Source organism: Zeus faber (assembly GCF_960531495.2).
Source record: "Zeus faber genome assembly, chromosome: 2".
Taxonomy (NCBI): Eukaryota; Metazoa; Chordata; class Actinopteri; order Zeiformes; family Zeidae; genus Zeus; species Zeus faber.
Window position 1 is genome coordinate 6,139,510 of NC_137189.1, and position 16,727 is coordinate 6,156,236.

The following is a 16,727-nucleotide window of genomic DNA, read 5'->3' on the forward strand; positions in this document are numbered from 1 at the left end:
GTAGTTTCAATTAAAATGTAACACTATTGTTAATCAAAACCTGTTAAAAAATACAGGAAGACGTGTGACTAGAATGCAAGGAAATTGCGAGGTTGTGCTGTGAGCAGTTAAACATGACGGCAAACAACATTTTAATAATGGCCCGGGTTGAAAAATAGTGGACCTATCCCTTTAAGAAGCCCACAGTTCCGTGGAGCTTTGAGCTGCAAACAGTATTTTAACAACCTGCGACAGGACAGCCAGTGAGCCTATTTGGGGGGAAACAAAATAGGCTAATTTTCTCATCTTCAGCACCATCCTAAAGCCCTGAAATGCACATTCTTCTGCACTACATTAGATCATGTCTGCGAGAGCCACACGAACACCACCCAAATAAAAAAAAATTAAATTTAATGAACTGCTGAACACGCAGCCTGGAGCTGGAACATCCTCGGCCCCCATGGGTCACCGGACCTCGGAAGATATAATCAAGAAAGAAAAGTGTGTGTGTGTGTGTGTGTGTGTGTGTGTGTGTGTGTGTGTGTGTGTGTGTGTGTGTGTGTTAGCCTTAGCGCACAAATGTGTGTTTTCGTCCTGCGGTTGTAAGGTCAGTGAGGCGCGTTGGTTCTGTTTGAACGGCCAGAGCAGTGTGCTCCTTAGTCTCTACACTGGCACTTTCACAGCTGCGTTTAAAATAAATATAAATATATATATTTATATTTATATATATACTTATATATATACTGTCTATTTTTTGTTTCAATTCAGCAGTCTCTGCATGCCGCTCAAATAAGATGCGGTAAATCAAATGAACTCAATCCGACAGCAACCGACATGTCAGCCTGATGCGTTTTTCTGACGAAGGACTCTGGTGGATTTCATTGTAAAATAAAAACCCTCATAGAGGGACATGACCTAAATACATTGAATGGTTGTTTCTTACAAAGTGGCAGCTAAATAAGTATCAAATATTTATATTTTTTTAAATTAAATAATCTCATGGATTACCACTTTAATATTACCACAGCTATTTCTAGTGGGTAAAAGCTGCTCTCTTATGCTAAATATGTCTGTTATATAGGGACTCTGCTTTTATTCAATGATTAATGGAGATTTTTCTACTAAAGTAAATAATTGGATCCTTTGACAGTAGATTTTGTGTTTTTTTTTATATGCCTATGTCCTGTATTGAGGATGTCAGAGCATTAAAAATATAAATTATATGCCTTTTAAAAACAGAGGGTCCGGAACACATACAGTAATGTATATTAGTAAATTACAGAGGAGAAACATATTTTGAATTTGTGTTTCTAAACATTCATGTCCCATTTCTAATAAAGCATTAATGTAAAATGCTCCTGGTTTTGACTAATGGTGTCCTCCTGAGGGCTTCCTTTAATCATTAACACTTCATTAACACCGGCTGCCATGCCCAAAAAACGAACCATCCCAACAACTGGAACCGGTCTCCAAAAACTCCACACACACACGCACACGCCTAAAGTTCCTATGGAAGTAGAGTACATGAAGCTCTCCCCTGAACCTTGAAAATCGGTGTAAAAAAAGAAGCAGAACAATAGTCCGATAAGGTCCTCTCCTCCAGCTCAGAGTGGCCCTATCTGCTTCGTCTCATAATAAAACCTTAATGCAGCCGAGCTCTTAAAACCCAGACGAGGTGGAGAGCCCCATTTTCCCAGCGGACATGTTCAATTTCACTCCAGGAAGGAGAAAAAAAATTAAAATAAAAAAAATAATAAAGTGCATCCGTGTCTCCAAAAGCCACTCGGAAAAGTGAAATCCTATTAAATCTTTCAGAAAAGCCTCCATAAATATTATGAAGAAAGTGTCCACGGTGAGATATTTTTTTTCTTCCCTTAACCCCATCAGCCAAAAAGAAAAGAAAAGTTGTTTCCACTGGCTTTAAAGACTGACCTTTCGCCTGGTTTTAGGGCTTATTAAAAACTCCACCGTGGCGGACCACGCCACAGACGATGGAAACTGCAAAGAGGAATACTATACATAACACAAATACATTGAATGGCTGTTTGTTTTCAAGTCCCAGCCAAACAAAGTATCAAATGTGGGATTTTTTAGGCTTGTACCCTGAGAATTTTGTCGGTCGAATCGGATTTGGCTGCTCAATGTGAATGATCGCCTAGTTGTTCGATTATTGCATCTAAAATAAAAACGGACTGTTTTTAGTTGTTTTATTTGGAGGAACGGGGCACGGAGAGCTGTGTCTGCCTCCGTGACTGCGCCAATGAGTTCACTTTATTTGAACGATCGCAGATGGCGTCGTTCTCTTGGACGGATAAAATATATCTTCTATGGCTTTTATCCTGTTATTGTAATGCACACTGACTGAAAAAAAAAAGAAGAAAATATATATATATAAATAAAAAACAACAACTATTCAACTTGAAGAATCTCAGTCGACTGACGGGTCTCTAACTGATGTTATTACGCACATACTTTTACATATTGAGTTTCCACAACACAAAACAACTCTGTCTCGCGTACAAAACCCCCAAAAAACAAGAAACCATGACCCTATATCAGGTGCCACAACATGGTACACATTAAAGGGCTCATCATATTAAGAAGCCAAACCTTCAGCGTAATGTCCTTTGACCAGAAAACCATCGCCTTCTAACTGGTGCCACCACAAAGCGGGCGTCGATAGACTCATCATTTTGACGAAACACAACTCCAGCGCCAACTGCATTGGGAAGACCAAGTGGGAAAGAGCAGCCTTACCCCGTTCACACGTGCCGGCCCAGAATCCGGTCCCGATGCAGTCGCAGATGAAGCGGTTCCAGCCCTCCTTGCAGGCCCCGTTGTTCCTGCAGGGGGCGCTGTCGCACTGCTTCCCCGTCACCTTGCTGCAGGACGGCTTGATGCCGGTCATGTTCTGGGACTGGGCGATCTGCCGGATGTCCTTGCTGCGCCCGTCGATGAACAGGTCCCGGATGCAGCCCACGTAGCCATAGTTGAGCATGGCCGTCCACAGCTCGGTGGGCAGCACCAAGCCGGCCCGGTTGTCGGGCAGACCCCCCAGGTACAGGTCCCCCTCCAGGTCCAGGATCTCGTTCTCCCCGCTGGCTGTGAAGGGCGTCCGACGGCTGTTCACCGAGATGATCCCTGGGGGGGGGGGGGACTGTTTAATACTGTTCCATAATAATATGGCTTAGTATTAGTAGTAGTAGTAGTAGTAGTAGTAGTCGTCGTCGTCGTAGTAGTAGTAGTAGTAGTAGTAAGAGTAATAGTTAGTGGTAGTAGTAGTAGTAGTAGTAGTAGTAGTGGTAGTAGTAGTAGTTGTAGTTGTTGTAGTACTGTAGTAGGTAGTAGTAGTAGTAAGTACAGTAGTAGTGGTAGTGAGCAGTAGGTAGTATTAGAAGTACTAGGTAGTAGTAGTAGAAGTAAATAGTAAAAGTAGTAGGTACAGTAGTAGTAGTAGTAGTAGTTGTAGTAGTAGTAGTAGATGTAGGAGCACTAGGTATTAGTAGTAGTAGGTAGTAGAAGTACTAGGAAAAGTAGTATAAGTAGTGGTAGTAGTAGTAGTAGGACTAGGTAGTCGTAGTAGTAGTAGTAGTAGTAGTAGGTACTAGAAGTAGTAGTACTAGGTAGTCGTAGTAGTAGTCATAGTAGTATATTAGTAGTAGTGGGTAGTAGAACTAGTAGGTACAGTAGTAGTAGTCATAGTAGTAGTCGTAGTAGTAGCAGTGGTAGTAGTAGTAGTAGGTATTAGTAGTAGTATGTAGTAGAAGGAGTCAGTACAGTACAGTAGTAGTAGTAGTAGTAGTAGTAGTATTAGTAGTAGTGTAGTAACAGTAGTAGTAGTCATAGTAGTATATTAGTAGTAGTAGGTAGTAGAACTAGTAGGTACAGTAGTAGTAGTCATAGTAGTAGTCGTAGTAATAATAGTTGTAGTAGTAGGTAGTAGATGTAGTTGTAGTAGTAGTAGTAGTAGTGGTGTAGTAGGTAGTAGTAGTCATAGTAGTAGTCGTAGTAGTAGCAGTGGTAGTAGTAGTAGTAGGTATTAGTAGTAATATGTAGTAGAAGGAGTCAGTACAGTACAGTAGTAGTAGTAGTAGTAGTAGTAGTATTAGTAGTAGTGTAGTAACAGTAGTAGTAGTCGCAGTAGTACTCAGACAAGGCAAGTTTATTTGTACAGCACATTTCAACAACAAGGCAATTGAAAGTGCTTTCCATAAACCAAGCAGGAAGAGAAAGCACAGCAACACATTATGAAGCACATCCAACGCATGAAGTTCAAACCAGAACAGAGCAGAAAATCAAGTCGTAAAGGTGACGGTGCAGTGCAAGAAATGCATTTTTGTTTGAGTAAAAGGCAGCGGCGAACACAAAACTCTTCAGCCTTGATTTAAAAGAGGTGAGAGCTGCAGCAGAGCATTTTTTCTGGGGGTTTGCTCCAGATATGTGGTGCACAAAAACTGAACGCTGCCTCTCTGAGTTTGGTTTTGACTCTGGGGACAGAAAGCAGAGAGACGGACAGAGAGGTCTGGATGGTTCACAACGTGGCAAAAGATCAGAAATGTATTTGCGCCTCAAACCATTCTGTGCTTTATAAATTAACAGCAGTATTTTGAAATCAATCATTTGAGGGACATGAAGCCAGTGTAGAGATGTGAGAGCTGGAGTGATATGATTTACTTCCGCGTCTTCGTGAGGAACCGAGCAGCAGCTTTCTGAATCAACTGCAGCTGTCGGGTGGATGTTTGAGGGACACCTTGTCAAGACGCCGCCCCAGTAGTCTGTTCTACTCAAGATAAAGGCAGGGACAAGTTTTTCCAAATTCTGCTGAGACATAAGTCCTTTAATCCTACACAAAGATTTGTGGCTTGGTTTGTGCTTTTTAACACAACCGATTGATGCTCGACGCTGACTTTTAGTCGACCTTCCTTGGCTCCAAGAACAATTACTTCAGTTTTGCTTTCGTTTAACGGGAGATAATTCTGGCACGGCCAGTCGTTGATTTGTTCACTGCACTTGCTCAGTGATTGTATTGGAGCACAGCCCTCTGGTGGTTATGTCAATTTGTCTAGAAGTAGTAGTAGCAGGAGTAGAAGTTTGTAGCACTAGAAGGTAGTTGTAGTAGTAGAAGTAGTGGTGGTAGCAGTTCTAGTATTAGGTAGTAGTAGTAGTAGTAGTAGAAGTAGTAGAAGTAGTATTAGTAGTAATAGTAGTAGTAGTATTAGTAGTAGTAGTAGTCATAGTAGTAGTAGTAGTGGTAGTAGTGGGTAGTAGTAGTGGTAGTAGTAGAAGTAGTAGTAGAAGGTAGTAGTAGTACAGTAGTATGTATAGTAGTAGTAGTAGTGGTAGCAGTAGTAGTAGTAGTAGCAGGTAGTAGTAGTAGTAGTAATAGGTAGTAGTAGTAGTAGTTAGTTGTAGTAGTACAGTAGTGTGTACAGTAGTAGTGGTAGAAGCAGTAGTAGTAGTAGTAGTAGGTACAGTAGTAGTATTACTAGTAGAAGTAGGTAGTAGTAGTACAGTAGTAGGTACTGTAGTAATATTAGTTAGTTGTAGGTGGTAGTAGTAGTAGTAGTAGGTAGTAATAGTACAGTAGTAGGTACCATAGAAGTATTAGGTAGTAGTAGTAGTAGTAGTAGTAGGTACAGTAGTCGTAGTAGTGGTAGCAGGAGTAGAAGTAGTACTAGTATAAGTACCATAGTAGTAGTAGGTAGTAGTAGTACAGTAGTATGTACAATAGCAGTATTAGGTAATAGTAGTAGTAGTAGGTAGTAGTAGTATTAGGTACTAGAAGTAGTAGCAGGTAGTAGTAGTACAGTAGTATGTACAGTAGTACTAGTGATATCATATAGGTATGTTAGTCGCAGTAGTACTATGTTGAAAATATAAAAAGTAGCACGGTAGCTGCCACCAACATCTCAGTTCAGTCCAATCTCATAACATATCCAGCTCTAAAACGCACCCATCCTCCATCCTCCATCCTCCATCCTCCATCCTCCATCTTCCATCCTCCATCCTCCCTCTTCCATCCTCCATCCTGCATCCTCCCTCTTCTATCCTCCATCCTCCATCCTCCCTCTTCTATCCTCCATCCTCCATCCTCCCTCTTCTATCCTCCATCCTCCATCTTCCATCCTCCATCCTCCCTCTTCCATCCTCCATTCTCCATCCTCCCTCTTCCATCCTCCATCTTCCATCCCATCCTCCCTCTTCCATCCTCCATCCTCCATCCTCCCTCTTCCATCCTCCATCTTCCATCCTCCATCCTCCCTCTTCCATCCTCCATCCTCCCTCTTCCATCCTCCATCCTCCATCCTCCATCCTCCATCCTCCCTCTTCCATCCTCCATCTTCCATCCTCCATCCTCCCTCTTCCATCCTCCATTCTCCATCCTCCCTCTTCCATCCTCCATCTTCCATCCTCCATCCTCCCTCTTCCATCCTCCATCCTCCATCCTCCCTCTTCCGTCCTCCATCTTCCATCCTCCATCCTCCCTCTTCCATCCTCCATCCTCCCTCTTCCATCCTCCATCCTCCATCCTCCCTCTTCCGTCCTCCATCTTCCATCCTCCATCCTCCCTCTTCCATCCTCCATCCTCCCTCTTCCATCCTCCATCCTCCATCCTCCCTCTTCCGTCCTCCATCTTCCATCCTCCCTCTTCCATTCTCCATCTTCCATCCTCCAGCCTCCCTCTTCCATCCTCCATCTTCCATCCTCCACCCCATCTTCCATCCCATCCTCCATCCTCCAGCGTCCACCCTCCATCCCATCCTCCAGCCTCCACCCAGCCTCCAGCCTCCACCCAGCCTCCAGCCTCCACCCAGCCTCCAGCCTCCACCCAGCCTCCAGCCTCCACCCAGCCTCCAGCCTCCACCCAGCCTCCAGCTTGATTACGTTCCGTCCTCACTCTCGCATCCATATCTCTCTCTCCTCTCATTCCGCTGAAAGTCCCTCCATGGCACCCGGGGATCCTGGGTGATTAATCAGAGCGGCGGGTCCTGACACTCGGTTAAATTGGCCACATTCCTCTGAATCCACCCTCATGTGGTGATTATGTTGTTGTGTTTTTTTTTGTTTATTTTTGATATTTCTCCCAGGAGCCCTCAGACAAAGAGCGGTTTCTAACCTCTCTTTGGAATAATCTTCCTCTAATGCCTTCGCTGCTGTTTTGGCAAATCCACGTTTGGAGGTGAAAGGACAACGTGAGGGGAAATGAGAGGCAGAGGGTGGGATGGATTTTTATGTCACTGGTGATAAATCACAACAGGAATTACTCTGTGGATCCGTGATTCAAAAGCTAAATACTATTATCAAACTGATATAATCAAATAAAAAAATGATCAAAAATAAGAAATTTCCATTTAACATTATTCATATAAATACATATAAAATATAATAATAATATAATAATTAATATAATTTAATGTCAAATAAATAAGGTATATAAATAATATATGATATTATATTACTTTAATTTTAACATATATTAAAATCATATTATACTAAACATTATAATAAATCAAAAATGTAATGATACTAATATAATAATAGTAATAATATATATATATATATATATATATATATATATATATATATATATATATATATATATATATATATATATATAATATAATATAATAATAACCAAATTTCGTGTAACCTCCCTCCCACCACAGCAACTATTTCACCTACCTGGAAATGTGAAATATTTTATTTAGTAGGAATATTTTATTCCTGACTAGCCGTATAGAGTGTCGATTTGGGTTGGGTATAGCAAACTTTAGTTCAAGGACAACTCTCTTCGTTTTCTCAGATCCTAAGAATAATACCCACAGCAAAATCCATTTGAACTCTATGTTATGAGCTTGTTCGTATAGGTGTTGTTTTGGCTCCATCCATTCCCTCTCTCCATCTCCATTGGTTTCTCACCATCCAGAGGGCTGGAGTGTCCAGCCCTCTGGATGTCCAGTTGGGGTACACACACACACACACACACACACACACACATACAGAATATATATTTAATTTTCTTTTTTTATTTATTTTACTGTACATCTTGTGGAAAACACTGATTTCTACTGTACAATATCCTTCTTGTTCTCTCCCTCCATCCCCAGCTCCCTCTCTCACCTGAGCGTCCATCCCTCTGGATGTCCACGTGGTGCCACGCCCCGTCGTTGACCTTGGCCTGTGTGGCCTTGACCTTGATGGTGCCGGAGCCCATGTCCAGCAGCAGGTAGAGGCCCCCGTCCAGCAGCTCCACGGCAAAGAAGTCCACCTTGTTGGTGCGCCCGCGGGGGCCCCGGTCCTGGGGCCGGCCGTGGGTGAAGAGCACCAGGCCATCGGGCTCCGAGGTGCGGAAGTCGAAGGAGATGGAGCCCACACGCTTGGTGTTCCACTTGGGCAGCGCCAGGTAGGAGTCGGGGCTCTCAAAGCTGACGGGGTCCAGTGTGGGGACGTTCTCGCAGCGGAACGCCACGTCACCCTGCAGCTTCATCTTGGGGTCCACGATGCGGGCTAGGCGGGACAGCTCCAGGCGGATGTCGTTGTTCTTGTACACCACCTGGTGGCAGGAGGACAGACGCCAGCGTTGTTGCTTATTGCAGTTTTTTCACATGTTAGTCATGATATGCAATTCAACTTTTGTAATTATATTATATTAGATATTTTTTCAGATTGCTTTTTTAGGTCAGAATTTGTCTTTTAGCAAATATTAAAGTTTTTTGTCTAAATATTTGTGTGCATTTTGGTTTATTGTATGTTATTGCATATTTTTATTTGTATTGTTATTCACAACAGAATTTCCCTACTGGGATGATTAGAATATCACTCTATCCGTCCATCCATCCATCTATCCCATGGGTCTAAAACTACAGGCTCGGGGCAACATCCCATGATACAATTTAATGGTGATACATTGATATGGTTAAATGGTTATATTATATTAATATATTGATCTAAAATTAATGGGTTTTTAATCCACACAAATGTACTTTGTGTTTTCAAAACATAAAACTGAATTAAATCATAGATCATTAGGAGGCTATTTCTAACAGGATTACGAGGCAATTCACTAATGTGTGGGACAAAACAAAACAAAACAAAACATACCAAGCACACGGCCCCCGAGAAGGAAACAACCTGGCCAGTGGCCCCCAGGTCATTATAGTTTGAGACCCTTGGTCCATCCATCCATTCACATATACACCCATCCATCTATGTATCCATCTATCATCATCTACTATTATTCCATCTATATATCTGATAACTGTATATTCATCTATGTATCGATATATACTGTATACAAAATTGTGTGTGTGTGTGTGTGTATCTATAGATACACACACACACACACACACAGATCAGTACAGAGTTGTGTAATCACTCTGATTCACTGTGTTTGTGTATCTCTCTCTCGCTCTCTCTCGCCCTCTCTCTCTCTCTCTCTCCTCCATGCTCGGGTCACCTGGTTGTGATTTATTGTCAAATCTTGGAGGATTATGGGTAATCCCGCAGCAGCAGAAACTGTGTGCGGACAGCTGCGCACGCACACACGCACACGCACACGCACACGCACTCGCCCACGCCCACGCCCATGGCCACGGCCACGCCCACGCCCACGGCCACGCCCACGGCCACGGCCACGCCCACGCCCACGCACCCTGAGAAGAGGCGGTTTATACCATATCTTCTGCAAACTATTGCGATACCGTATCTCAGAGATTCCATGCCATTTGGAAATGGTGTTTTTTAAATCTGTAATATCTGTCTACATTTTATTGTTTTATTTTCAGAGGATAGTTTTATTTATCATTTATATGAATGTTTATATATCCGTTATTTTTCTTTACTTATATATTGATTTAACACCAATGTTGTTTGTTGTCTTTTATTTTAGGTTTTCTTAACTTCTCAATCTGTATTCAACCTATATTTAACCCTTTTAACCTTAAATAACCTTCAATGTTCTCTTTTCCTCCCGTATGTTACCGTGTTTGAACGTGACATTGAGAGAAGGATGGAGAAATAAATATCAAAGGAATATAAAAATATATTCTGTATACTGTATATATATATATATATATATATATATATATATATATATATATATATAAATATATAAATATGAAAAGCTTGTTCCCGTCACTGCATCACTTACAGGATGTGTATACTTGCATGAACGTAAACAGCTTATTCTGCTTGACAAGGCGTGAAACATAATGAGTAAAGTGATGAAGTGTTTAATGTTCATATTACATTTAAAGTCTTAAAGAAGAGCAAGATGCATTAGAGGAACACGTATCACACTCAAGGAATGAGAATGACAAACAGTGCACTTGTCGATAATGTGTTCTAATGTGTAATAATGTGATATAAAGTGATATAAAGTGATATGATGTGTTATAATGTGATAATTTGATATAATGTGATATCATGTGATAAAATGTGTTATAATGTGATATAATGTGATATAATGTGTTATGTGATGTAATGTGTTATAATGCGATGTAATGTGATATAATGTGTTATAATATGATATAATGTGTTATAATGTGATAGGTATTATGTGTTATAATGTGATATAATGTGATATAATGTGTTATAATATGATATAATGTGCTATAATGTGAGAACATTTGATATAATGTGTTATAATCTGTTATCATGTGTTATCGTGTGATATAATGTGATACCATGTGTTATAATGTCATATGTGTTGTAATGTGTTGTAATGTGATTTTACGTGTAAACATGTGATATCATGTGATATAATGTGTTATAATTTGTTATCATATGATATCATGTGATATAATATATTATAATGTGATATCATGTGATATAATGTGTTATAATTTGTTATCATATGATATCATGTGATATAATATATTATAATGTGATATAATGCGTTGTAACGTGATTTTACGTGTAAACATGTGATATCATGTGATATAATGTGTTATAATTTGTTATCATATGATATCATGTGATATAATATATTATAATGTGATATAATGTGTTGTAATGTGATTTTACGTGTAAACATGTGATATCATGTGATATAATGTGTTATAATTTGTTATCATATGATATCATGTGATATAATATATTATAATGTGATATAATGTGTTATAACGTGATATAATGGGGTATAATGTGTGATAAAGTAGTGTAACAATATAATGTGTTAAAAAAAGTCATAATAATATATTTCATTATTTTTATCATTTCATTATTGTGGGATGTATTAATCTTATGACTCCCCTCCTGATCAATAAGTTGATAGAAACCCTGTTACCAAAGGTGGAATTCACAATTCACAGCAGCGACACGTTTCCGCCATTCTTACGGCCATGTGTTTTTTTGCTCATGTTTTTTTACTCTCATGTTTTTTACATTCATGGTTTTTACAGTCATGTTAGGGGAGTAAAATACATGAGAAAAAGAAAAAGATGGATGTTTCATCCTGTCAAACATACGAAGACTAACGGGAATTTCAGAGAAACAAGATTAAGAAAGGCTGTTTTTCCTTCTGAAGTCAGGAAAATCAATTTATATCAAAATAAGTTTAAATATAAGCATGAAAGGTGGAAGATAGTCAGATATGCATTTGTACCTAGTGTGGTCTTTAAATTATTATGATTTTTAATTTGTCCACAAAAAACAAATTCTCTATACTTCTCTTTATATAGGTATTTTAAATTTGTGTATTTTATAATTATATATTATTATTATTATTATTAGTAGTAGTAGTAGTAGTAGTAGTAGTTGTAGTAGTAGTAGTACTTATTATAATACAATGTTACCTAATAATCAACTTATTTTATTTAAATAACCAAGATGAAATGAGGAAGGCCAAAGAGAAGGTTTATGGATGGGGTGAGGGAGGACATGCCAACGGTTGGTGTAAGGGAGGAAGATGCGCAGAACATAAAGTATTGGAGGCAGATGATCTGCTGTGGCGACCCCTAACGGGAGCAGCCCAGAGAGTAAGAAGAAGAAGAAGAAGAAGAAGAAGAAGAAGAACCTTGTGGGGATTCTTGTTTAAAAAAAGTTGAGAAAATAAAATAAGAAAAATAAACAAATAAATACAATAATTGAAGAACAGGGTGACATTTGCATTTGGATCGGAGGGAAATGGAGGAATATTGTCCAGTGACTAATCCCAAAACGATGACGGCAATGTTCATTTAAAATGCCAAATACCCTCTCTCTCTATTACTCATCCCCTCATATTTTCCACCGCTCCTCAATTTTTATTTCTATTTATTTTGCGATGTGTTTCCCGTCCACTGACATCCCAACCGTCTCCATCCGTCTCCCTCCATCCATCCTCCTCATCCTCCTTTCCAAAAAACTCATTATCTTTCTATTATACCTCGTATACTCTCATACCATCTCACTTTTTATTTTTCTTTGACAGTATTATCTTTATCTTTAAACTTGGCTCCAGATGGGTTGAGGAATGTCTTAATACATTTCGAAGGAAAAAAAACGAATTACAGTGTATACAGCAGGGGTTTATAAACTGGGATCCCCACCCCCCTAAAGGTCCCCGAAGGAATTTCAGAGGGGCAGAACATTTTTTTAAGATTTACGTCTCCACAAAACCTTTTTTGAGTGAATAAAATATATAATGAGAATTTAAATGTGGTGAAAACAATTTTTGTAATTATTTTATTTCCCCCATTTTTTATTTGTTATTATTTTAATAAAGAAATTGTTCATTAACATAAGAAAAAAAAGGAAATGGCGAAAAAAGTTTTCACCACATTTAAATTATCATTCTTCCGTATCTCAGGCAAATTATAATTCTCCATGTCAAATTGTGTGCTCTGGTACTCGCACTAACACACACACACACACACACATCAGGCCAGAGCCTTGACAACCCCCCTGGGCCCCTCCCTCCCACGTGCACCAACCACGTGGACCGACACGAGGCCTGTGTGTATGTGTGTTTTGTTGTGTGTGGGTGACATCACACCCAGCAGCCCCACAGGGGGAAGACGATGAGTGCAGCGGAGACAGGGGTGTGTGTGTGTGTGTGTGTGTGTGTGTGTGAGTGTGTGCGTGTGTGCGTGTGTGCGTGTGTGTGTGTGTGTGTCTGTGTGTGTGTGTGAGAGAGAGATGCAGAGTTAAGTAACAGCTCTGTTGTTGTCACAGTGACAGAGAGAGAGAGAGAGAGAGAGAAAGGGCGAGAGAGAGATAAAGCGAGGGCAAAGGTGATTGGCCTGTATGCATGTGTTTATATGCACCTACACATAAATTACTTCCCTCTCAAACCAGTTTTAATATTTTAGAAATAAAACAGATGAAAATGACTTAACTGATAGGTAATAGATAAAGTAAATACATAATTATAAACCAAATGTAAAATAATAAAACATAAAGTGATTATTATAATAAATATAAATAATTTAATATAAAATATTAATTTCACAATATATAATATATGTTAAAACAATTAAAGATTTTAAAATATGAATTTAACAAAAAATATTAATTTCATAATATATAAAATAAGTTAAAATAATTAAACAACATTTTAAAATATGAATTTAATTACAAATATTGTCAGAATTAAAGTATAGTTATACATATATACAGTAACAGTAGTGCAGTTTTCCTCCCTCCCTAAATCCTCCGTTGTCTCTTCTGTTTTTCCCCTTATCCCATTCCCCAATACCCCACCTGCCCCCTCTCTCTCTATGAATGAAGAGATGATGGAGAATGGGACTGAATGGACCTCCAATGCTGTTCTCCACCAGTTACTGCACCATGTATGGCTGCTCATGTATGATGGATGTTTAGGAATCTCTCCATCCCTCGTCACTCTCACCAAGCGCTGAGTCACTTCATCACAAGAGACAAGAGCCCTAATGTGCTGGGTCATGTTTAACCACGCCACCCTGGTATACTGGGAATGGATGGGATGGACCCTGCTGAGTCATGTTTACCTATGCCATGCTGGTGTACAGGGAGTGGATGGGATGGACCCTGCTGAGTCATGTCGATCCATGCCCCACTGAAAGTGGATGGGATGAATACTGCTGAGTCATGTTTAATCACAGATCCCTACGCATACTGCTGAGTCACTTTACGTACGTTTCTGCAGTTACCTTCTGTGGCAGTTTCTCCTACCACACGCCACCCAAGTGGCGTTGTGAGGGCCCTCTGGCACAGAGACAGAACATGGGGGGTTGTAAACATCTGTTTATTGTAGGGAGCTGTCCAGTTGGAATTAGCCAGGAGCAGATAGACATGTGTCATGACAGGGCTCCTCTCCTGAGTGAGCGTGGGGATGGAGGTTTTACCTGCCGCTCGTTAGACCGACCAATGAGCAACAGGTATGCAGCCACTCTGACCCACTCACCTAGATCCAGGTCAGGTGTGGCTGCTCAAACCAGACCATCCCCACACCACACCACACCATCATTTAACCAGTATCAGGTGTACACGCACAGCACAGTCTGTATGAGGTGCTGGTGCTGGCAGTAAGATTCAAATAAGAAAAAAATATATAGTGTTGCCATCTGATGCGCTGATGAAGACAAACTTGTCCAAACGTTTTGAATATGGAACCATGTGGAGCCCTGTTAAGTGTGCGCTATATATTTTTTCCTATTTGAAAAATACCACTCTACACATAACAAACACATCTCGTCGACTACATCAAACCATTTACAAGACAACTGTTGACTTTTAAACAGAGTATTTTTCAACACTACTGAGAGCCCTGAGAGATCACCAGGTGGCTCTGCGAAAATGTTTCAAGTTCCGGTTCAGAAAGAAATAAAATTCTGTCAAACTTATTTCTTTTGGTGGAATGCTGGGTTCGATTCCTGCCTGGGGCGCTGTTGGCACCGTGCTCCGGCGGGTTATCTCCCAAATAGGAGCCTTTCTGTGTGGAGTTTGCATGTTCTCCCCGTGCTCACATGGGGTTTCCTCCACCTCACGTCAGTAAGGACCCCCACCAAAAACATGCACACATCATTGTCTGACCAGCAATGGACATTTATCACCAGGTCCCCGGGCGCGTCCACGTATGCTGCCCACTGCTCCTGGCTGTGTCCCCGGAGGAAGGACAAGCCAGGATGGGTCAAATGCAGAGGATCCATTTCACCGGCCACCATCAAAAGCATGTGCATGTGGGTGTGTGTGCAAGCATGTGTTGTAGTGTGGTGTGTTGTGTGACAAATAAAGATTGTTCTTCTTCTCTGTTCTTCCATATGCCTTGGACTTTAAATTAGTCTCAGTAATTATTTTCGGTTTGTGGATTGAAGATCCACTCTTTTGCCGGAGGGACTCCAGACTTGTGAGTCATTTAGAGGTTGCATTTAGAGGAGTCTTGCATCACTAACTATTAGTCGGCCATAGTACTTTGACAAAATAACTGAGGATCAATCAAGTCGGAAATTTTTTTTTTATGAAATGTAGATTAATTGTCTATTTTCTGTTTCTTTGTAGGAAACAAATAAAACCCAGAAAAATCTAGTCAATTATTCATGTAATGCTCAATTAAAAATAGTAGGAGAGTTACATTTAGGGGAAAGACTATACCCAAATCTCAGAGTGACCAAATCTTAAACTAGTATTCATAATCCAGCAGGAACCCTAACAAAATCTATAATAACATAAGAACTGCAATAACTTAAGAAACCATCCAGACCTAAAATAAAAAGAAAAAAAAAAAAAAAAAAATATATATATATATATATATATGTATATAAACTTCTGTGCATAACAGCTGTATTTTACATTTCATGCATTTTAACATCCTGCCCGTTCAGGATATTTTCTCCTCCAGCGCCGCAGTTATACATGACACATTCAGTCATTTCCATACGGACAATTTCAATATTCTAGAAAGATCAATGATCTATACCCCCCATCAAAAAAAGGACGGCCATAATGATCCCAAAAAGTCAAGACATCTGAGTTCTTTAACCACTTTGCATAGGCAGAACAGCTTTAGCAGATGGTTACGGTTGTGTGTGATAGATAGAGACATGGAGGGAGAGAGAGGGAGCGAGACAGAGGGAGGGATGGAGAGAAAGAGAGAGGGAGAGAGAGATAGAGGGCATCATTAAGCAACAGGAAGGGTCCAGGGATGAATTAGCTCGGCTGGTAATGAACGGAGGAGCTGCAGCCGGAACCACTCGCTCAAAAGATAAAACGCTCCAGACAAGGTGACTTTCTGCGTGTGAGAGAGATGGACAGAGATGCAGAGAGCGAGAGAGAGAGGGATTGGGGGGTGGTGGTGTACGACATGTGGTTGAATCAGTTGGTGTATTGGAAAATGTCTGGCCACCACTGGTGTTTTGTCTCTTCCCCAAAGTGGGAGGAAACATGACAGAGGGAGGATGGAGGGATGGATGGAGGGAGGGAGGGATGGAATGGATGATGGTGTAAAATGAAGAGAGGTAGCAGCCACATTTAAAGCTTCTAATTTACGGCTTCATAAGCCTCTTTTAAGGACCACGTTCCACCCTGATACTGACGCCTAACGGGGTGACGTGACGTCGCCATTTTGTTTGTTGTCTTCTGAATACGTCTAGTGGAAAATTTAGTTCATTTTTACGGGTGTTGAAGGCCATTGAATATAATAATAATAATAATGCCAGGATCAGACTACAAGAATTCAGCACAATTCAGACCTTGCGCCCAAGCGTTGGGCCTCAATATGAACGTCGGGAACGACAAACGGGCGTCCTAATCACTTAAAGTCTTTAGTCATTTAATCACAGTGTAAACTT

At 40.3% G+C, this 16,727-nt stretch overlaps 1 protein-coding gene across 1 annotated transcript in view; it reads right to left on the reverse strand.

Moving 5' to 3' along the window:
• LOC307227588 (neurexin-3b-like) overlaps positions 1-16,727 on the reverse strand; it is a gene marked incomplete at its 3' end in the record, with an annotated part of 299,424 nt that overhangs the window by 270,641 nt on the left and 12,056 nt on the right. Inside the window, exons 3-4 of the mRNA XM_079996955.1 lie at positions 8,101-8,533; positions 2,737-3,120 (exon numbers count right to left, since the gene is read on the reverse strand). Of these exons, the coding sequence (XP_079853081.1) occupies positions 2,737-3,120; positions 8,101-8,533 (817 nt within the window). The remainder of the gene's footprint in view (positions 1-2,736; positions 3,121-8,100; positions 8,534-16,727) is intronic.